This window comes from Stylophora pistillata, chromosome 4 (genome assembly GCF_964205215.1).
Source record: "Stylophora pistillata chromosome 4, jaStyPist1.2, whole genome shotgun sequence".
Taxonomy (NCBI): domain Eukaryota; kingdom Metazoa; phylum Cnidaria; class Anthozoa; order Scleractinia; family Pocilloporidae; genus Stylophora; species Stylophora pistillata.
Window position 1 is genome coordinate 6612802 of NC_142522.1, and position 24045 is coordinate 6636846.

At 40.0% G+C, this 24045-nt stretch overlaps 1 protein-coding gene, 1 long non-coding RNA gene and 1 pseudogene across 2 annotated transcripts in view; all 3 read right to left on the reverse strand.

The window, feature by feature from the left end:
- The window catches only part of LOC148732163 (uncharacterized), an 80322-nt gene that overhangs the window by 8168 nt on the left and 48109 nt on the right, over positions 1 to 24045 (reverse strand). The gene's annotated exons all lie outside the window — the stretch shown is intronic.
- LOC148732164 (uncharacterized) lies at positions 106 to 6037 on the reverse strand (annotated as a pseudogene).
- LOC148732165 (uncharacterized) lies at positions 9904 to 22299 on the reverse strand. The gene is made up of 2 exons (XM_088759204.1): positions 22114 to 22299; positions 9904 to 14598 (listed from the first exon to the last, which is right to left on the reverse strand). Exons 1-2 carry the CDS (start codon positions 22274 to 22276, stop codon positions 11417 to 11419), a joined length of 3345 nt encoding a protein of 1114 aa, XP_088615330.1. The 5' UTR covers positions 22277 to 22299; the 3' UTR covers positions 9904 to 11416.

Consider the following 24045-nt stretch of genomic DNA (forward strand, 5'->3'; position numbering starts at 1 on the left):
GAGGGGGGGGGGGGGTGTGACTGCTTCATTTTCTGAGTGTCACTCCAAACATTAAAAACATTAAAAAGCAATCTCTACTCAGGCTCTCTTAGGTGGTCGGTCCTATTTTGGGCTTTTGATAACTGTGGCCAAAACCTTTCTCTGGCTGTGTAGAGAAACTGACGGTAAATTGCGTACTATTGGGCTAGAGTGTTTTCAGACGGGAAAAGGAAAAATATTGCTTTAGCCCCAGCCAGACGAAAGGCTACAGAAACAAACGGGTTTTACGTTAGCTCCAGAGGGGCCTGCGAAAAGAAAATGAAGAGTTCACGAGTACGGATTAGAGGTGTAAATTGTGAAGGATCCTGAATGTAGAGTACGTTTCAACTTAACTTAAAGAATAGAGAACCAACTTAGGACAAACCTGAGTTTTAATATCCAACTTCACAACCTCTAGAAGTTTACAATACTGGGACAAAGCTTTAAGCTGTAGTACATGCGTCCAGAATTTCCTACATTAGCAGAATGTCCTACGTACATACATACTTTATCTGGCGTGGAGAAACACGCTTAGCTTTCGCTGGTTTACAGGTGCTCCACAACCAAAGATGTAATGTGCATTGATAAAAGTAATTAATCAAAGCAAAAGATTAAATTTTACAACCTTTGAAATTTCGAGTAGTATTTACAATGAACTTGGCAGTTACTAAATATGGGAAACAACTTTCCGAACCTGCTTTTAAAAACGCATTTGAGCCACAACACGAATATTAGTGCGTTCTAGTACTTTGCCGCAGTATATCACCATGACCTAAGTCCATATGTGGTTGGTGTTTACTCAAGGTAAAAGATGGAGGGAAATTTCCTCGAAAGTTACGCGTGGTTGTCTACATTATTTTACTGAGCTAAAGAAACTCGGTGGAGCCTTCAGCTAATAGTATTGTTCACTACTTGAAGTTTCCGCTCATCTATTACGCCACCCTTGGCCTGCTTATCATGCAAATAAGGTTAACGATTATCATTAGTTGTAGTATTAGAATCTAAAACAACTTGAAAGTAAAACTTTTTTAACGTAAGCGTCAAGTTTTATGTTAGTCCTCGTTGTGGCACTAAACTGTCCTAGTTGGCCTCAAGATAGTGTTTGCCAGTCACATCCGAACTGGCCAATCGGCGCACGCGAAAAGCACTATTTGTCAGTATGGTATGGTATGTATGGTACGGTATGTACTCAAGGTTGAGTATGTATGGTATGTACTCAAGGTTGAGTACATACTCAACCTTGGTATGTACTCAAGGTTGAGTATGTATGGTACTCAAGGTTGTCTGGACAAATGTCTAAGCAATGTTATCGACTTCAACGTATCTCCTCCTTGAACTGTTAATGGACAACAAATTTCTTCTTTCTTCATCATCACTGCTTCTATCATTCCTTCGATTTTTGTCTCCATTCCCACTTGTAGCCAGACGGAAAAAAAATTGTGCCGACAAGAAACAGTAGTACACAAGAATTGACAATCATTACAACCCAGACATAAGCTGCTGAATACGTCATGGAGCTTTCCACAAACGAGAACCTCAACAGGATGAAAGACATGGACAGCGCCAACAAGACGAGAGGCTCGTAAAAGTTTTCAGAAGCAAACTTAGAATGAGAATCGTTATAAGGATGCAAACATAGATGAATAATAGCGAAACACGAGAATTACCCAGACAACAAAGGTTTGTAGAGTAGAGGATGACGAAATCGTGGACAACGCAATGGCAAGCAATACGCGACGGAGAAGCATGACGAGCTCAAAGTACTGCTGATACATTGGTTTGTAAGGCAAATATGCAGGACCAAGCCACGTGTCAAGTTTCTTACGATCGTCAGAGCTCATTTTGTTTCTTTTTCGAAAGAAGATGAACATGAGTGAGTTGAGAAGCAAAGGAAACCCAATCACGTAGATCGCCACGGAGACGACACCAAGAGCTGATAGTGCTCTGTAGGTATCGGATGTACATTCAATCCAAGGAGAAATTGGCATGTATAGAATGTCACGGTCATTTCGGCATGGGCGTAAAATGGAGAGAGTTTGCTTTACAATAGGGAAGTAGCTGAAACTTAAACAGAAAAATGCACTTTGACGGCATTTAAAGTGAACGTTTTCCATGCGTCGTTCTGTCTGACGCATCTTATTGTAGACCAACATGATGATAAAGTAGACACCCACAGTTGCCATGCAGCCAATTGGAAGAAGAAGAATAAAAGCAAACTTGCCAATAGGATTGAAAAGAGAAGGGAAATCGCACGAAAGTGATGGAAAATACAAATTCCAGTAACTGCTCAAGTAGTTTTCAGCTGCGACGATTTTTCGAGGCCACATGTTGGAGCTCGATACCATGAAATCCATGGTTTGTATATAGAAAACTGCAATGCTGATGAGAGACTTTGTACCTTTCCCTCGACTAGTCAAACACAACACAAAGACCACCAGGTTCAATTTGAAAACCCAAGTAGGCAAAAATTCTAAAAGCATAAAGATCAACAGTAATAGGAAATGTATTGCTGTTACAACAAACCATTTGATGGGCCGCAAGTTGAAATAAAAAAATGACCAAAGCAGAACAAGGAAAGAAATGGCAAAGATAGGAATAAACACGTAATAGTAGGTGAGATCTCCCTTCACGCACTGGTAGCACATTCCGGAAATCTTATAAAATCCTTCCTCACAACGAGAGCAGAACCTGTCAGTGTTACCCGAATGGCAGATACAGGATTCATTTCATTTTGTGATCAGAGTTGACACTAAACGTTTGTTATTGGAGGAGTACGAGTCGTCGCTAAGGGATGTGTTAAGCCGACAGGTGCAGGAAGCCATTGGATTACACGCAGCAGGTACTAGGCACTTGACGAGATGTGTAACATTCCTAGGATCAGGGGATGGCCAATAGCCAGGAGCTATCTTCATAACGTTTGGACGAAGGTCCCCTTGGACTGTAGCAGTGACTTGGTCACACGTTCCACCATCCATACAAGATTTGCATAGTCCGTTGTCTCCGTAAAAATTTGGATCACAAATGCAATATCTGTACTTGTAAAATGTAGGATCCAAGCGAATGCGACCATTGTTAAACGTTAGGTGTCCTTCGGGACATGAAAAATTGTCGCCTTCAAGTGGTCTGACCATCCTTAAAAAGTCAGGACGAAAGGCAGTGATCGATACGCTGTTTCCTTCACGCATGGAGAGATTTCCAGAAATATCCAAATACTGGAGAGTGATTAAATTCCGAATACCTGCCGGAAGGCTACCCGACAAGTTATTTGAGGAGACGTCAAAGTAGGTTAAATACGAAAAGTCCTCCATAAAAGATGGTATGGCCCCGTAAAACCTGTTACCTCGTAAATCACAAGTGGACATGTCCTCGAAGTAAAGCACATTTGCAGGTAGGGGACTCTCAATATCGCAAAAGCTGAGATTTAGAACAGATGGACTTGGGTGGAAGTCGGGCTTCCTCGAGAAGAGCTCCATAAAGCTTGAAATGTTAACTGCTAAATTCCTATTTCCCGCAAGCGAAAGGAAGGATTTTACAGTTCTGTTTAATTTGACCATGGTAGACCATGGCCTTCCTTTGTTTATTGAGGAAAACTTATTCTGTGACAAATCAATCATGGAAGGCGGGTAAATGAGTAACTCGCCAGGAATGTCTCCTGTGAGCTTATTCTTGGCGAAATTAAGAATATCCACGCGGTGCGTTTTCGGAATGTTTTGAAAAAAATTGCCCGAAATGTTGTTTCCCGGCAGAACTAGATAGCCCATGTTAGGTGGCAGTGTATTTGGTAAATGTCCTGTTAGACTAACGCCTGAAACAAAAAGTTGTGTCAAGGCAGGGATCGCAAAGAGGTCATTCAGATCTCCCCACATGAGACCAGGAGTGTTTCGGAGGTCAAGATACCAAAGTCTTTGTAATCTGGATATGCTGCTAGGTATTCGACCAGTTAATTTATTCCCCCCTGAGACACAGCACTCTTAACTCTGTCATATTCCCAATGTCTTCTGATAAGTTGCCAGTAAAGCCCTCCCCGTTCATTATACAGCCTGGGAAATTGTTCAGATTTGTTAGTTTTACGATGTCCTTCGGAATCTCCCCAGATATAGAGGCTGCATTGAGAACGATCGACAGCAGACTGCTCATATTTCCAAATAAAAAGTCACCAATGCGTCCTCGGAGTCTTGAGTTACCAGGAGTGCAAAGCGACAACAAGTTGCGTATCTTCCACAGATTGGAAGGAAGAACACCATCCAAGTTGTTGTAAGCCAGCACAATGCTTCTTACATATGAATTGTTGTAACATGTGATACCATACCAGGAACAGTGGGATTTTGAGCTGTTCCATTCTGTATTGTCGTACCATTGCTGGCCATTCGTAGATGTGTAAAGGTCAAGGAGAACTTCTCTTTCTTGTTCGGGTGTAAACGAGAAATCAAATTTTAATACATGGAGACAATAGCCATAAAAATTGCTATACGATTCGTTGTGCCGCTGTCACGCAAGAGGTCATGGCCATGAATTTACCATATACATGATTTCTTGCGTGACAGGTGCAAAAATTGTGAATTTCTTTGGAGGCCGAAAACTCGAGGTTCGTTTTTATGCGAGATACCTCTACTTATACGAATTAATAGGGTATGTATTTTTCTCAGATTTTGATGAAACTTGGCCGGAATATTCGTCAGATATCAGGGGCAAAAGGGTGTTTCACTTCCCGGCGTGTGATCACAACCGAAGTATTTTGTAATGTCCAACTTCAACATAGACTTTCTCGGGAACTCCTCGGAATATCGAAAAAGCCTCACACTGTTTTTTAGCCTATTATCTGCTAAGTGACACAATCCAGTGTGCTTGGATTCCACGGTAACACCGAGACTGATGTTCAAAACGTACGACGTCAGTTTTGTCTTTAAAGGCTTGCGAGCGCCTACCAAAATAGAAACTCTCAAAACGTTCGTTATTTTCAGAATCTATGCTTTATAAGCTCTACAGTGATTTATAATTTTCCATGCTTTCTTCTTAAGTTGCGCGTTTAGGACGATTTTTCCTGAGGGCACCCCTTTTTTTTGTTGACAGTAACCTAAAAAAGACGTAAGGAAGGCCATGGAATTCTTTTGCTCTCACCTAAAATATTTTGTGTGGTTATCTCTAAAGCGTTTACCTCATTAAAAAATTCGTAGCAGAGAGCCGTTTCTACCCCAAAACAGGTAAGTTTACTAAAGATCGTCTACATCGTGTAAAATGCTGTATACATTTCAGTAAGGGCCTTTTCGCTCTAGTGAAAAAGTTGTTTATTGAGACAAATTTTCTGTCATGACAAAGATTTTACAAGTGCGGATTGTTTGTGGCGACTTGATCAATTTTGGCTGAAGTGGACGGATCTTCAAATACACCGATGGAAAAAAGTTGTTCCGAATAAAAACTGGACAAAATCGACTAACAAGCAGATCAGATACTGACTGAATTTGACAACTGTGAAATTTTAATGTGGATGCAACAGAAGAAGCAAACATTTGTCCTCACAGATCCTTGGATCTTTTTTCTATTTTTTTATTCATTTCATTTTGTGCCACTGACAACTACAAATTAGCATAGCTTTCCTCCGTCGTCAAATAAATTTAAGTTAAACCGGATCAACAGTCGGTGGATATAGGCTTGGTAAGCTTAATTATATATTTACGGCAGACGCCATATTTGATACTGGTTTCACAATCAGACGATTTGAGTGTTTGCCGAGCTGCTTGCCCAAGCGTTCTGATTACAAATATCCTTTGTACTCACCATAAGTATCTTGAGGCCACAAAGCTTTAGCTTGTCCACCTTGCAAAAGAACGATTTGGTAAAAAGCGATGCTCAAGTAAACAATCATGTACTTCCCATACTGAAGCAGACAATTGGTACTTTCGATCAGAGTGGCTTCATGCTGAGTTCCGAAACAGGCCATGTTTCCAGCTTTCTAAGAGTATCCTTGGCACAGTGTTCCTTTTATTTACACAGTTACGTACCGGATGGCTGCTTGCCAAGATTAATGCAATTAGTGCTATTTCGGGCGCTCGACATCATATGTAAAATCAGAACGGAAATAATGCGTTAAAAAGGAAGTCTAGTGCGGAAGTGAATTTATTCCTCTGGGCAGTGTTTCTCTCAACTCTTACTTTTATTCTTTTTTGAACTCTAGAAAAGGATTAAAACTAAATAGAACGAGACAAAGGGAGGAAGGATTCACAAAAAAAAAGGTTATTTAAAGGAGAATAATGTAGCCCCGAATAGGTTATTCAAATGAGTGTTCTCAACCTTACTGTTTGCTAGCTGACCCTTGGTCATTTCAGGCAATTAGTTTCTACCTCACTAATCTGGTTTCAAATCAAGTGAGACCCAAAGAAACACTTAAACTGAAAGTAAGAGGCAGGAGTTTCAGAATTAGCGGCTTGTATCTTGTTCGCGATGGAAATGAGCACTAAAAATTGTGAAAGCTGGTCTTCTCTGACACTAACCTGAGAATGAGAACTGAGGGGGGTAAACAAATCCCAATAGCTTTTTTTTTTTTCAGGTTTTATTAGATTAATTGTTTAGTTTGAGGTATTTTGCTAATTTTATAGTCCACTGGGATCTATAAATAGAGTTGAAGAGTGGGTTATTTTTTATCTAGTCTATAAAAGGACAAACATTGCGTACGTCAAATCACTGTAGTTTCGAAACCTCTAATAGTTGAGCACCAAGAATGACCCGTGGTGGGGAATTTTTGCTAGATGGCGTCACTTAGAAACAAATGTAAATAGGAATTGCAGAGAAGTTAAACATGATTTGCAAACCAATAATTCTGCACGTCCATATACAAAATACGTTTGCCCACAAAATTCCTTTGATAGGACAAAGTTTCTTGATATATACAATTCAGCAAAATAAAATTGTGACCTTCCGGAGACATCTTAATTCCCGGGCAACCAGAGAAAAAGTTGGAAAAGATTACTTTGGATCATTTTAATAATGTAGAGGAAATGTTTTATTAGCCTGCCAGACCTTCACAGGTAGGCCGCTTGTCGAAACGAACTAAGAGTAGGACACTTCGGAAAATTTGAGATACGAGCTTGGCCTTGAATACCGTAACTTCCACATTGCAGAAACAAAGTTAACACAAGCTTAACATACATCAAACTTAGTATACAGCTGAGTGCCTAAAAAATTAAGCAAACATGCAGGCTAATATTTCCCTAGAGAGCTAGCGTCACGATACGTCCTTCAACTGAGTAAATGCTGAGCTAAACGTGAAACGTAACAATGTAATATTTCCTGTACTTGTACGATAAGTATCATGCGAGTTGATAGACAGGAACTCAGTCGATGTTATTGACTGAGTGTCCCTCCGCATGTCGGCTGTTCATGGACAGCAAGTTGGTTCTTTCTTCATTCTCACCACCCACCTCTACCACCTCTGCCATTCACAGAAGAGCACCCTCACGACTTGGCATTCCTACTAACAATAAGACGGCAGAAAATAATGCCCATTAACAGGAAAAAGATGCAAGAATTTACAACAATTACAATCCACGCATAAGCTGCTGTATTACTTATGCAGCTTTCCTTGGCCGAAAACCTCAACAGGATGAAAGAAATGGAAATCACCAACAAGACAACAGGCTCAAAAACGTTTTCAGATGCAAACTTGTGAAAGGGATGATCATTATAGGGCTTCAAAGTTATATGAATTACGGCAAAGCCCACGAGAGTTAACCAAACAACTAGGGCTTGTGGAGAAGAGGAAGAAGAAATTATGGACAACGCAATGGCCAGTAACACGCGACGGAGTAGCATTACGATCTCAAAGTACTGCTGATACCTTGATTTGTAAGGCAAATAAGCAGGACCAAGCCCCGTGTCAAGCTTCTGAACTTTGTCAGGGTTCATACTGTTTCTTTTGCGAAAGAAGAAAAACATGAATGAGGCGAGAAGCAAAAGGAACCCAATCACGTAGACAACTACGAAGACAAAACCAAGAGCTGACAATGTTCTGTAAGTAAAAGAGGTGTATTCTATCCAAGGAGAAGTTAGCAAGTATAGAATATTACGGTCATTTCGATATGGCTGTAAAGTGGAGAGGGTCTGCTTTCAACTGAAAAGTAAGTAAAACTTAAACAGAAAAAGGCACTTTTGCGGTATTTAAAGTGAACGTTTCCCATGCGTCCTTCCTCGGGACGAACCTTGTTCTAGCTCAGCATAATGATAAAGTAGACACCCACAAGTACCAAGCAACAGATTGGAAGAAGAAGAATAAACGCAAAATTGCCAACACGATTGAAAAGGGAAGATAAATCTCAAGTAACTCTGAGCTGCAATGATTTTTGGAGGCCAAACGTTGGAACTCGACACCATGAAGTCCAGGGTTTGAATATAAAAGACTGCGATGGTAATGAGAGACTTTGTGCCTTTTCCTCGACTAGTCATTCACAACACAAAAATCATCAAATTCAATTTGAAAACCCACAAGTAGGCAAAAATTCCAACAACATGAAGATTAACATCAAGATGAAATGTACCGCTGTTATCACAAACCATTTTATAGGTCGCAAGTGGAAATAAAAAATGACCAAAGCAGAACAAGGAAAGGAATGCTAAAGATAAGAATAAACGCGAAGTAGTAGGTGAGACTTCCCTTCACACAGGGGTAACACAATCCGGCAGTTTTATAAAATCCTTTCTCACAACGAGAACAGAACCTGTCAGTGTTCCCTGAATGAAAGATACAGGATTATTTGGGCAAGATTACCTTGGATCATTCTAATGAGATAGAGGAAATGTTTTATTACCATGCCAGACCTTCAGAGGTTCGCTTGTCGAAACGAACTGAGAATAGAACACTTCGGAGAATTTGGATAGAGATACGAGCTTGGCCTTGAATGCGATAACCAATACCCCCTTCCACTAATTTCGCAATGTAACACCTCTCCTCGGAATATAATAATCCCTCGTGTGCCGTAAACGATAACTTCCACGTTACCGAAACAATTTCAATACAACTGAGTTTTTAAATACAAACGCGTAGTATAACATTTTCACTAAAGAACAATCGTCTAGACATGTCTTTTAAATAAATGCCGAGTTAAACGTGAGTCATAACAATGAAAGAACTGTTTTGTACCCTTGTGGTATGGTTAGCTAGCTATTTTAGGTAATGAATTCTTGCAGAAGCGTTTTACTAACAATTGATGAAGGCTACCAAAAACAAAATCACTCTCTTTTGTTTATGCACAAAGAGGAACGCATAAGCTTCAGCCAACAAAGCAGAGGACGAGGGAATACCTCATCGAACCAGTTTCTTTTTTTTTGGGCAGTCCCTGGAAACGTTGAAAAAAAATTATCTCAAAGGCAAACATTCTCCACTAAGATCATGGAGTGTTAATCGCTCTTCAGAAACAAGAAAATGTGTCGCTGAACGGACTTAGGCAAGAGTAATTTTATGGTGCAATAATTTGCGACCGAAGAAGAAAGTTTCACCTATTTATTGTCCATAAAATGAGAGTAAAGGATCTGATTGTTTGCAATTATCTTCTTTCGTTATTTGGCTTTACAGCTTTGAGGGACAGCGATCCAAAGTATAGATTATGTCGAACTTTTCCACTGAAATACTCTGGCTCACCCAATTCTATTTTGCCAGAAGTTAAAAGATGCGTTTACTCGGTTCTTATCCTTTCAGATCGCCCTTTCAGTGTTGATACAAGCCACGCCTTCAAAAAAGCTTACTACACGCTTCCTTAAAGCAAAAAAGAATAAGGTGTATAACAGCATTTCAGTATAGCTCAATTAAAGGCTAAGGTTTGTGCACTCGAAGAGCGGAAACATGGACGGCAATAATCCATAATTTGAACCCAAGGCGGCATTCACGTGCAACGCCGATGGGGAGATCTTACGTGACGATAAGTTTTCGGTTGGGAGAGTAAACTGCTTGCCTGAATGAGCCATCTGCGTAAATTAAACTCGGAACGGTCGCTTGACTAACAGGAGGGAAAAAGATTGGACTGGGACCAAGCTTTAAAGGATTTACTTTAACTTGTCTTTAATGCATCATAATACTCTCGAATGTAACTTAATGTAAATCAAAGTTTTATATGACGGTTATGCAAAGACTACATCTGGTGAAAGAAAAATGAACGTAACACACCAGAAGAGATAAACACAATATTCATTTCACGTGTCTCGATTGCCTTTTCAAAGCTCTAGAAAGTTTGGTAAAGAAATGTAAATTAGACTATTCGCCACCTTAATAATAAAATTAAACCATGGAAAAAAAAACTATTTGTAGTCATTAGTTTTCTAAGGATGATACATAATTCTTCAAGAATAGGGATATGAAACGTCGAAAAGAAAACAATTTTCCTTTACACTTGTACATCAAAAACGTTTAATCTATCGAGCAACTGGAATACACCTTTACATCCCTTCCCCTCCCCCTCCCGTCTGCACTTACCAATGCCTCAAAGATACAAGGTAAAAAGCTACACGAATAACTGACTCAATAACAGCAACCAGGGTTTTTCTAACTGAGACAATATAAAATTGAATAAAACGGATATCAAAATTTAATACATCTTTTGGATTTGATAAAGGTTTCTCAGTCGTTTAAAATAAACCTAAATCAGATGGCATTTGTTACTAAGATCGATCTATTCAAGAGTCATATGACTGCTTAGGTTCCTTCGGCAAGACGTTTCTTAAGACACAAAAAAATCAGTTTCAAATGAAATCAGAGTAGCTAAAAAAAAAGTAGACTTAAAGTTACGATTGCCGATTGCAACCTCTCAACTACAAGCGTAAACACGTGAAACTTTCTGGACAGGCCGTGAAACACGAAGGTAGGCCCTACCAGGCCACGTATATAACAGGCCATTAACAGACCACGTATATAAGTACATGTATAGAACGATTTTAAAGAATTCTGAGCTACAAAATAAGTCCGTTCTAAAACAGTGTTCTATCAGATTTTTTAATACAATCGGCTGCGACGTCGCAATCTGATCAGCCAATTTGCCGTTTCTCGATGAGAGTACGAACAAAGTTGCTCGCGTCAACATGTCAGGTAATGGTCACGCACTGAGAATCGTTTAATTGACATCGGTATTGTGGTAAAATATTGTGGTTAAGCATGGTATATACTCTTATCAACAGCGATATTCGTCATCACAATGGTCAAAATATCAAAAAGCTAAACCACTGTCTACTTGATAAGTTCTTAAGTCACGTAGCATCCTTGCATGGTACCAATCTACCTTGCTTTGGGCCAAGATAGGGAAAGACATTTAGGAGTTGATTTTTCATAAATATAAACAACACCTATGTAATGGAATAATCAATTTTTTCTAAAATAATACCATAGGCAAAGTTACCCTCCTTCAACGTATATCCGTCGTCTTTAGTTAACAGAAAGTAAATTGTCTCTTTCCTGGCACCTATGGCCCCTACCATTTCTTCCGTCGACAAAAGGGCACATGCGTAACTCTCCACTAGTCTGCCTAGTTAAAACAAGCCGGTAGAAAATAGTGATAATTAATGATAACAGGAAGCAAGAATTAACAATCACTACGATCCAAACGTAAGCTGTTGTATCACTTATGGAGCTTTCCAAGGCCGAGAACCTCAACAGCATAAAAGACATGGACAGCGCCAGCAAAACCAGAGGCTCGAAAAGATTTTCAGAGGCAAACCTGAAATGAGGAACATCATCATAAGGATGCAAACACAGATGAATAATTGCAAAGCCGACCAGAATTATCCAGACAACAAAGGATTGTAAAGAAGTGGAAGATGAAATCGTGGACAATGCAATGGCGAGTAATAAGCGACGGAGAAGCATGACGAGCTCAAAATACTGCTGATACCTTGGTTTGTAAGGTAAATATGCAGGACCAAGCCACGTGTCAAGTTTTGTACGATCCTCAAGGCTCATATCAATTCTTTTCCTAAAGAAGAAAAATAAGAGCGAGGCCAGAAGCAAGGGAAACCCAATGACGTAGACCGCCAGAGAGACGAAACCAAGAGCTGAAAGTATTCTGTAAGTATCAGATGTGCATTCAATCCAAGGAGAAGCTGGCATATACAGAATATTACGGTCAGCTTGGCATGGGCGTAAGATGGAGAGGGTTTGCTTAACAACTGGAAAATAAGTAAAACTTAAGCAGAAAAAGGCGCTTTGACGACATTTAAAGTGAACGTTTTCCATGCGTCGTTCCTGAGGACGAACCTTGTCATAGCCTTGCATAATTATAAAATAGACACCGACCATAGCCAAGCAACCAATTGGAAGAAGAAGAATAAACGCAAACTTGCCAACCGGATTGAAAAGGGAAGGTAAATCGCATGAAAGTGAAGGGAAATACAAATTCCAGTAGCTGCTCAAGAAGCTTTGAGCTGCAACGATTTTTGGAGGCCAAACGTTTGAGCTCGATACCATGAAGTCCAGGGTTTGAATGTAAAACACGGCAATGCTGACTAGAGACTTTGTGCCTTTTCCTCGACTACTCATGCACAACACGAAAACCACTAAATTCAACTTGAAAGCCCAAGTGGGTAAAAATTCTAAAAGCATAAAGATTAACATTAATAGAAAATGTAATGCTGTTACAACAAACCATTTCATAGGTCGCACGCTGAAATAAAAAAATGACCAAAGCAGAACAAGAAAAGAAATAGCAAAGAAAGGAATGAACACATAGTAGTAGGTGAGATCTCCCTTTACACACTGGTAGCACAATCCACCAATCTTATAGAATCCTTTTTTACATCGGGAGCAGAACCTGTCAGTGTTTCCTGGATGACAGATGCAGGATTGATTGCATGTTGTAATTAAAGTTGGTAATAAGCGTTTAGCGTGAGATGAGAGCGGGTCATTAGGTAATTTGACAAGGTGACAGGTGCAAGAGGCCATTGGATTGCAAGCAGCTGGTACTGGACACCTGACGAAATGAGTTACGTTCTTAGTGCTAGGTGAGGGCCAGTAGCCAGGAGCTATCCTCATGATGTTTGGGCGGATATCTTCCAAGGTACTGACAACAACTTTGTTGCAAGTCCCTCCGTCCAAACATGATTTGCAAAGTCCAGTGTCTCCGTAAAAACCAGCGTCACAGATACAATACTTGTATTCATAAAATGTGGGATCTAACCGAATACGGCCATTATTGAACGTAAAGCGCCCTTCGGGACAAGTAAAGTTGTCTTCTTGATGTTGCTTGATCATTCTTGAGAAGTCTGGCTGAAAGACATCGGCCGATATGCTTGTTCCTTTCTTCATGTAAGGATTTCCAGAAATATCCAAGTATTGAAGAGCAATGAAACTTTGTGCCCCTCCTGGTAGAGAACCTGATAAGTTATTGAGAGAGATATCAAGGTAGGATAGCACTGATCTATCTTCGAAAATATCTGGTATCTCTCCATAAAGTTTATTGCCACTTAAATCGATAGTGGACAATCTTTGGAGGTAGAACAGGTTTGGCAAAATAGGACTTTCTATACCACAGTAGCTTACATTTATGACAGATAGGGTCTCTGTGTCCTCAAAAAGTCCCAGGAAACTTTGAAAATCAATTGCCAAGTCTCTATTCTCGGCCAACGAAAGGTATAAGTTAATGCTTCCTTTGTCATCTTTTGGCCATGGCTTGCCTTCATTGATTGACGTAAACCGGTTTTGCGATAGATCTAAAATATCAAGTGATTTTAAAAGCAGATGGCCTGGAATATCTCCCGTTAGATGATTGTTTGCTAGATTAACTTCTTGCAGCGCACTGTTGTTTGAAAAAGTTTCTGGGAGCTTACCGGATATATTATTTCCTGGCAATAAGAGGCCTGCTAAGTATGGAGGAAACTTTCGGGGGATCTCTCCTATTAAATTTACCCCAGAAATGTAGACAGATGCCAACGAAGAGATTGCAAATATGTCGGAAAGGTTTCCTGATATCATCCCATGGGTGTTTCGTAAGTTAAAATCATAAAGCTTTTTCAGTTTGGAAATACTTCTTGGTATTTGTCCAGTTAAGTTATTTCCGCCGAGCTGGAGCATCCGTAATTCTCTCATACTTCCCAATTCTCGTGGCAGTTGTCCTGTGAGGCCACCCCTGTGCATAGGAAGGGCTATAAAGGTCTGAAGATTTGTCAGGTTGGCAATATCCTCAGGGATCTGGCCAGAGACTGAGGAAGCACATATGACAAAGGCCAGCAGTGAACTCATATTTCCAAACAAGAAGTCCCCGAGTCGTCCCTGAAGGTTTGGGTTACCAGGCGTGCACAAAGAAAATAGGTTTCTTATTTTCCACAAATTGGAAGGGAGATGGCCATCTAAGTTGTTAAAGGGCAGCACAATGGACTTGATGTATGAATTGCCGTGGCACGTGATTCCATACCAGGAACAGTGTTCTGTTGAACCGTTCCATCCACTGTTGTTATACCATTGCTTGCCATTTGTAAAGGCGTAAATGTCTAAAAGAACTTTACTTTCTTGCTCAGGCGTGAAAGAGGTGTCATAAGTGTAGATTGGAAAAGTTCCGTGGTTGAATATACGTCGCAAACAGTCTTCTCCTTCGTAACGCAGGAAGAACTGCAAGTCTGTTGGCAAAGGTCAAGTACTGAGTATTTTCGTTATTTCAGGAACGAAAAGGTGAGGGAGGGATTCTTGAGGACTATTTGTTTCTTATAGCCTGAGGCGAACGTGTGAATGGGAAGGGGTGAGGGGGGGGGGGAAGGGGCGGTTCAAAAGGCGTGAATTGACGAAAACACGTCGCAAACAGTCTTCTCCTTCGTAACGCAGGAAGAACTGCAAGTCTGTTGGCAAACGTGTCAAGTATTGATTAGTTAGTTATTTCAGAAACGATGAGGGCTATTTGTTTTTTATGGCCTAAGACGAAGGGGGGGCGAGGCATAGAGGATTTTGCCAGAGATATTTCAGGGGGGGGGACGTCCGGGGGGATCATCTGCCGCCAATAGAATGAAAGGTGTGCCTAAAAAGAAATAGATTGCTGATTAACTTCCAACGAGGGTGGGAGGAGTTAGGGGAGCGTGGGGACCTTACAAATTAAAATCTCCCAATGTCCCCCTCCCCGCTTTGACGACAAATAATTATCTGTCCCATTGAGACTCCTTTCAATCTACCCCAATTTTTAACGAACTGGATGCGGGATAATCAGATTCTCGAGATGATAACTGATTCAAATATTATTTGATGTAAGAAACAACTTTTCTTATTTTGACTTTAAAAGTAAAAAGATTCCTTAAGAAGCTTGAAATTTGTATCGCATTTCAACAATTGAATAACACCTGGAAACGGTTTCAGTTTTCATGGGAAATTTTATCAGAATACTGGTTACTGAAGCAGTAAGTCACAATTTCTATCGGTTTACCAGCATAATAAACCATGCAGGATGTTGTGAGAACAGGAGGAAAGTTTGTTTGGTGTATTGTTTTCCTGACATAGTTATGAGTTAAGTTCGCTAGACAGAATGATAAACGTTATTCTTTTTTTATGATCAAGTCCCAGACTCTCATGAAAAGTATCAAAAACTAGGAGAAACCAGTTTAAGCGCCGGAAACTGAACTACCGGCCAGAAGTTATTGATATTTCAACATGACTGTGTTCTGGTTACTCGTGGGGTTCATGCATTTTCAAAGCCGATCTTGATGGATGGTTGTAATGAGTGCTAAAGCAGCCTTGAGGGAGCTTCTTAGTGCGATCGGGTTATTGAGCAATAATTGTTTTAGTTTTTTTCAGGTGCGTGGAAAAAAGAAAAAGCCGACTTTCACACATGCAAAACTTTCAGACCTTTTTTCTTGGCTATAAAACGCAGATTAGATATTAGCTGATGGCGAATGGCGGATGAAAAACTGCAGATGGAAAAATACTGATCAAAAACAGGAGCCGATTACATTTTTCCATCCGCCACGCGCCATTTGCTGCTATTCGGCCCTCGTCTTAATTAAAGAAACCCCTATAGTGTAGGTAGTGTGTTACAAGCGGCCTGCATATTTTTAGAAACAACTATGACTTGAACCCTTGGTAAAATTTATTCGATTTATATCTGAACTGTGGCTGGTAATAACTATTAATTTCGTGAGACAACGCCATGTGGACTTCAATTTACATTGGCACTAAAACTGGAAAGTGAATTCTTCCCTTTCACGTGACGTCACTGACATATGCAAATATTTTGTCCGCCATTAGTGTGCCCCTCTAAAGTGTGAAATATATGAAAAGCGAGGCCATTTCTGTAGTGTTTTCATTTCATAGAAAAGAAATCTCTGCACCTGAACTATCGAAATATACTACGTTTCTTGGAAAGCGGCGTTGTCTTAGAATATCGAGTGAATCGGTATTGATCCAGTCAACATCCCAGATGTAGAGCGGTCATGTCAAAACGCAGACTGCAGACTGCAGACCATGCAGACCGTGCAAATTGTTAAATTGTTTTTGTATTTTCTTTTTCTTTGATTTTTTTTTTGTTTCTTTTTTGTGTTTGTTTTTTGTTTTTTACTTTTTTCTAACTCTGATTTTCACCTTTTCCTTACTCTTTAGTTAAAGTTGGAACGTTGTCCAATATTTTGGACACCACGTGACGTAGTTTTACCAGGTTATTTTGTGTTCAAGTTACCTAGAAGCAATTCAGACGAAATCCTGAGCTCAAATTTATCGAGCACGTGGTAAGATGGAGATCGGCAAGCGTAGGTTGTATTTTAATTTCCCCCTGTGTTGAGATGAATTTTAGTTTTGTCATGTACTTGTGTTAACTCTTTATTACTGTCTTGAAGATGTAATCTGTTTGGAAACCAGTGACTCTGATTTAGAGGTAAGAAATGGGCTGCATGGATGAAGCAAATAATTAGCAGGATCTTCAAAACACGGTCTAAAGAAATTTACAGGAACTAAAGATGCTGCAAGCTGAAATCGACTTTACTGGGAAATAGGATCGCGCCCATACACTAGCACGCCATTTTTCTGATAGGACATTGCCATAAAGATGAAACATTGATTCGTACATTTCGTGGAAGCTCCTGTTAGTGACGCTTTTCAGCAAAAATTAAGGCTTAGACGATACCACAAAGGTTGGGTCGTTTGGGGTGACCGTCTCGGTTCTCCCCCATCCTAGCATTAGCACTGCACTGATGAGGCCCAGAAGGCCGAAACAGTACTGTCTGCAGTTAGTTACATATATATATATATATACATATATATATATACATATATATATATATATATATATATATATATATATAACTGCAGACAGTGCACACTGTTTCGACCTATGTTGGTCTCATCAGTGCAGTGCAGACACTGGGCCAAGCTCTGGAATAAACCATTGCCTGGGCGCTACACTTGTGGGACCAAGTGCAGGCATGTTGCCATGCGAGAGTGCTCAAATCACAACTAAGGTGATGAGCTTCGCCCGAAGGCTAAGTGCATATATATATATGTATATATATATATATATACATATATATATATACATATATGTATATATATATATATATACATATTTGTATATATATATATATATATATATATATATATATACAAACTAGTGTACTCTAGTTTGAGCACTCTGGCATGGCTTAGACGATACCACAAAGGTTGGATCGTTTGGGGTGACCATATTGGTTCTCCTCCATCCTAGCATTAGCACTGCACTGATGAGGCCCAGAAGGCCGAAACGGTACTGTCTGCAGTTATATATATATATATATATATATATATACATATATACATATATATGTATATATATACATTTAGTATAATTTCAGAGCTGAGCAAAGAGTCTCCAGCAGTCTGATTGGTCGAGCGGTTCCTTGCATGACACTATATCCATTGAGCTAACCGCCTCCCGGTTAGCTCAATGGATAGAGCACTAGACTGTTGTGCGGGAGGTCGAAGGTTCGAGCCCCGGCCGGACCAACACTCAGGGTCTTAAAATAATTGAGAAGAATTTGCTGCCTTTCTATAACATCAAGAAATGGCTAGATATTCTAGTCTTCTCGGATAGGGACGAATAAATGGAGGTCCCGTCTCCTGCAGGGTTGGGGTAGGAGACGTTAATCTCCCACACACGAGATTACTGTGTGATGGATGTCCTCCCCTGGGGTGGGATGGGTGGGTTTACTGGGCCCGCAGTGATTGGCGCAAGCTGTTGCGGTGTCCCTGCCGGTTGGCGAAGCTAAATAAATCTTCTATAAAATGTTAAGATAAAATGTTAATAAATGTTACTAAAATGTTATGATTTTAGAAATTTCTCTGTTGTTCAGCTTTGAAGTTATACTAAAACAATTATTCGCCTCAGGTTCGGTGAATATTGTCAAATAATCCCCTCGACTTTGTCTCGGGAATTATTCGACGATATTCCCCGAATCATGGTTGTACTGTATCAAAGTGGTAATTAGTAAGTAACAAAAATTTCCTCCGTCTGCTCGGTCTGCACAGTCTGCATAGTCTGCAGTCTGCATTCAGCAGTCCGCAGTCCGCAGTCCGCAGTCCGCAGTCCGCAGTCCGCAGTCCACAGTCCACAGTCCACAGTCCGCAGTCCGCAGTCCGCAGTCCGTAGTCCACAGTCCGCAGTCCGTAGTCCGCAGTCCGCAGTCAACGTTTTAACATGACCGAATGTAGAGTTTGATCCGGAGTGTTTACCTCCGACAGAGCAGTCATGTTTGCTATTTCAGTAAAGGGAAAATTAGTCTCGGAGAAACACGTAGTTTGCGCTAAAATTCGTCACTCTTAAAGACTGAGTTGATCATAGCTAGACAAGATGGAAGAATTCCTTCTGCATATTGTTTAGGCTGCAAGGCAGGTTTGGCTGAGTCATGTTCTCACATCGCTAATGCTTTTTTTACAAAGAATGTTGGACACGATATACGGAACACTAGCCTGTTCGCAAATTAAGTGTTCATAGCTCCTTCCTACTTATGTCAGCAAGGGCACCCATGCAAGAGCTAAGAATATTGATTTCTTCACGGCGAAAATGATGAAAGAAAGTCTTGAAAGCAAGATTGAGTCCTTCGGTGGTAAAGATGGAAACTCCAATAAAGCTCGAACTGTTAATAGAGAAGCACACATGACGTATCCCGCCGTTTCAGCGGAGAAAATGTCGCTGAGTCAATGTGAAGGAAAGGCTGCATTGCTGAGTTTAATCGATTCGTATTACAATCAGTTTATTTTAAAAATTCGCAGCATACCACCAATATTAACAGATCTTTACGAGCCAAACTATCTGGATCGAAAGTATCCTGAGCTGTTACGGAAGTGTTTAGAAGTTGAGATGAACATCTCAGAGAAAGAAATTGAAATCGCCTAGCAGGACTCAAGACCTCTAGCGAAGGGACCGGGACATTTTAGACATCGAGCGAGTAGAATCGATGCTTCTATTTGTGTTGTTGTCTACCATACTAATGTAGCACAACCTTCCCTATCCTACATTCATGCTACACCAGACTTCCTTGTTTTATATGAATGCCCGATTTCTATCACAAATGCTGCCTTGGAGAGTACAGTAAGTGGGCAACATCTTACTTAGGAAGTGTAAATGAAAGATTGAAGCTGAAAACAACCCATAACTATTTTTTATCAATGAATCCAGCAGAAGTTGTTTACTCTGTCAGAGACAAAATACTGTATTCATTGGTGACTCTACTTAATGGCTAACTGGTGACAATTCAATATGTGCAGGTTCGCATTAAGCAAGTGCACCATTAATCGAAGGTTTGCAATGTTCAGCTCTGGGTAGAGTTAGAAACTTTGATGCGGTATCGGGTGCTCTTATGTCACCAGTGACATCGTAGTCTGAATTGCCAAGCTCCGCGAGGGGACCGAAGTTGTCAACAGTACCAGTTGAAACTTTTGTTATTTCAATGTCATCCTCACCCTCACTGTCACTTGATAGGTTTGTGCTAAACGTGGTTGAGCACAGGTTTTTTTAAGTGTTTTTCCTCTGCATGCAACACTTTGCTATGGTGTATTTGAATTGCTCTTATGAGTCTGCACTCGTGAGCTGTGGTTTACCTGCTCTGTTCGCGCGCCGTAAGCACATTCCCATCTTTTAGTCATTAAACCCATTTAAGACAATTATCCTGCCTACAGGCTCTTCAGGAAAGGGGGAGGGGGAGATGAGAGCCTCTCCTTTCCTTAGTTCCACATCCCCTGCAGAGCATGTAGGCAGACTGAGGGTTGTCCAATACTCTGACAAATTTATGCCTTGCAATTTATTGTTTTATTTGGCCGGAACAATAGTTAAACGAGACCTTTGAAATTGACACAACACGACACATTTCCTCATAAAATTCCCACAGTATCGAACATGTGGACAGACTATAAACTATCGGATGTCTACGTGTGCTTGTGCATATATTTTAATAAAAAGGCTGCATGATAGGATCATATATCACAACTCTTCATCCTCTGGAACCCAGAAGTAATATTCGGTCGCTCGTTTTGTAAGTCCCTTAACATGTCTGAGGAATGTGTTGCTTAGTTAAACGCGGCTAAAAGGGGCCACATCTCCCACAGAAGAAATATGTGTAGGTAACGTTTTGGACAAATTACATTTTTTTCATCCAGGTGGGGTTTTCCCTCACAAAAATATGTGGAGTGGATCCTACCACCAACCACCGTTCACATTCTATTATTCCACTCACTCATGCACAAAACAGAGTGTGACTTCTCGGCGCGTTCCAACAACCGAAGTATTTCCTACGGTCCTAGTTCAAAATAGGTTTTCTCGAGAACCAATTGGAATATCAAAAAAGGCTCATACAATTCTTCATCCTATTATCTGCTGAGTGATAAGATTATAAGCTTTACAGGGCTTTATAGCTTTCCATGGTTTCTAGTTAAGTAACGCGTGTAGGACGATTTTTCTGGAGGGCACCCTAATTTGTTGACAGTGACCTTAAAAGGAAGTAAGAAAGGCAGTGGAACTTTTTTACTCTAACTTTTGTGTGCTTATCTCTGAAACGTTTTACTAACTAAAAAATGTGTAGCCGAGAGCCGTTTGTACCTCAAAACAAGAAAGTTTACTGAAGATCTGCTATATCATATAAAATGCTATTTACATTTCAGTAAGGGCCTTTTCTCACTAACGAAGAAGCTGCTTTTTTAGAAAAAAAATTATGTTAGCACAAATATTTTACAAGTCCGGACAGTGTGTCGCGACTTGACCAATTATGGCCTAAGTGGACTACTCTTCAAACGCACCGCCGAAAAATATTTTTTTCACATAAATACTGGACAAAATTGGCCCATAAGCAGATTAGGCGCTAAACGGATTTGAAAGCTTTGAAATTTAACACGAATGCAACAGATGAAACATGTAATTGGTCATACCATTGTAACCTCCAAAGGTTACTAGTGAAGCGGAGAAGACAGTTCGAACGCATAGTAGAAATCACGGTTTAATTAAATGCAGTAGCTGATCAAAATTACAAATAAAAGTGAGGGGATCGGTTTACAATCACGGATGAAAAGTGCGAAGTACAGATTAAAGACTGTGAGGTTATGATTGACGGTTGTAGTTGAATTTGTGTGGTTGAAAGCGAGAAATAAACCAGTGTTACAGACCAAAAAGGGAAAATATCTTAAATGTAAAATAAAGAAAGACTTCTTTTGGTCTAGCTACTAACGATAGTAGGTAACTCGTTGACAGCAAATGATTCGTAGATAACAGACAAAAATTTGGTATTATCAGCAGCAACTAATAGCAATGAAATACGAAATATAATGTCTAGTGCATGTGCTTAAATGAATCTGATTTAAAAAAAAACTTATTAAGTAATAATAATTTACTAACGAAGGAACAATTATTAAAAAAGGAATGGAACAAATATGACAAGAATGTACACGAGCTACGCGTTTCGAAATTAACCAACATATCCTTTGATTTTTGCGGTTTGTTTACTGGTGTGAAATGACCCAAAGTTTATGCCAAGTACTACAAATTAACATAGCATTCCTCCGTCGTCAATCAAATTTGAGTTAAATCGGATCAACAGTCGGTGGATATAGGCTTGGTGAGGAATATTATATATTTGCGGCAGACGCTATACGTGATACTGGTTTCATAATCAGCCAATCAAATATCCTTTTGCACTCACCATAACTATCTCGAGGCCACAATGTTTGAGCTCGTCCACCTTGGAAAAGAACTATTCGGTAAAAAGCAATGCTCAGGAATATTGTCATGTACTTCCCATACTGAAACGGACATTTGGTACTTTTGACCTGAGGGGCTTTATGCTGAGTTCCGAAACAGGCCATGTTTCCAGCTTTCTAGCAGTATCCTTGGCACAGTGTTCCTTTTATTTACACAGTAACGTGCCGGATGTCTGCATGCCAAGATTGGTACAATTAGTGCTATTTTGGGCGCTCGACATCATATGTAAATTCAGAACTGAAGTAATGCGTTAAAAAGGAAGTCTGGTGCAGAAGTGAATTTACAGCTCTGGGCGGTGTTTCTCTCAATACTTTTCACTTTAATTCTTTGTTGAACTCTAGAGAATGATTGAAACGAAACAGAACAAGGGAAAGGGAAGAAGGATTCGTAAAGAAAGATTATTTAAAGGAGAATAATGGAAACCCGGAATAGGTTATTCAAATGAGTGTTGTCAACCTTGCTGTTTGCTAGGTGACCCTTGGTCATTTCAGGCAATTAGTATCTTTTGTTCCACCTCACTGCTTTGGTTTCAATTTAAGTGAGACCTAAAGAAATAGTTAAACTGAAAGGAAGAAGCAGGAGTTTCAGAATAAGTGGCTTGTATCTTGTCCGAGAGGGAAATGAGGACTAAAAATTGTGAAGGCTAGTCTTCTTATGAAACATATGTGTGAACTGCGGTTATGAGACGTATATGAGAACGATCCTTCGCAGTAAAGCACTATTTGAGCAATAGTGAAAATCAGACCTGAAAAAAATTTCAGGCCTGTACGGGATTCGAACCACTGACCTCTGCGTTACTAGTGCAGCGCTCTACCAATTGAGCTAACAAGCCAACTGGGAGCAAGCCATCAAATTAATTCGACATAAACCCGTAGATGATAAATCAAACAACAACAAACATATGAAACATATGTGTGAACTGCGGTTATGAGACGTATATGAGAACGATCCTTCGCAGTAAAGCACTATTTGAGCAATAGTGAAAATCAGACCTGAAAAAAAAAAAAATTTCAGGCCTGTACGGGATTCGAACCACTGACCTCTGCGATACTAGTGCAGCGCTCTACCAATTGAGCTAACAAGCCAACTGGGAGCAGGCCATCAAATTAATTCGACATAAACCCGTAGATGATAAATCAAACAACAACAAACATATGAAAACATATGTGCGGTGTATATGAGAACGATCCTTCGCAGTAAAGCACTATTTGAGCAATAGTGAAAATCAGACCTGAAAAAAAAAAAAAAGAAAAAAACATTTCAGGCCTGTACGGGATTCGAACCACTGACCTCTGCGATACTAGTGCAGCGCTCTACCATTTGAGCTAACAAGCCAACTGGGAGCAGGCCATCAAATTAATTCTATATAAACCCGTAGATGATAACTCAAACAACAACAAACATATGAAACATATGTGTGAACTGCGGTTATGAGACGTATATGAGAACGATCCTTCGCGGTAAAGCACTATTTGAGCAATAGTGAAACTCAGACCTGAAAAAAATTTCAGGCCTGTACGGGATTACTTAATTTAATGATTAGGATTAATTAATTTGATGGCCTGCTCCCAGTTGGCTTGTTAGCTCAATTGGTAGAGCGCTGCACTAGTATCGCAGAGGTCAGTGGTTCGAATCCCGTACAGGCCTGAAATTTTTTTCAGGTCTGATTTTCACTATTGCTCAAATAGTGCTTTACTGCGAAGGATCGTTCTCATATACGGCTAGTCTTCTTCTTACACTAAACTTAGGGTGTGAACGGTGGGGGGTGAACAAATCACAATAGCTTTTGTTATCAGGTTTTATTAGAATAATGGCTTAGGTTGAAGTATTTTGCAAATTTTATCGTCCAATGTAATCTATAAATAGAGTTGAA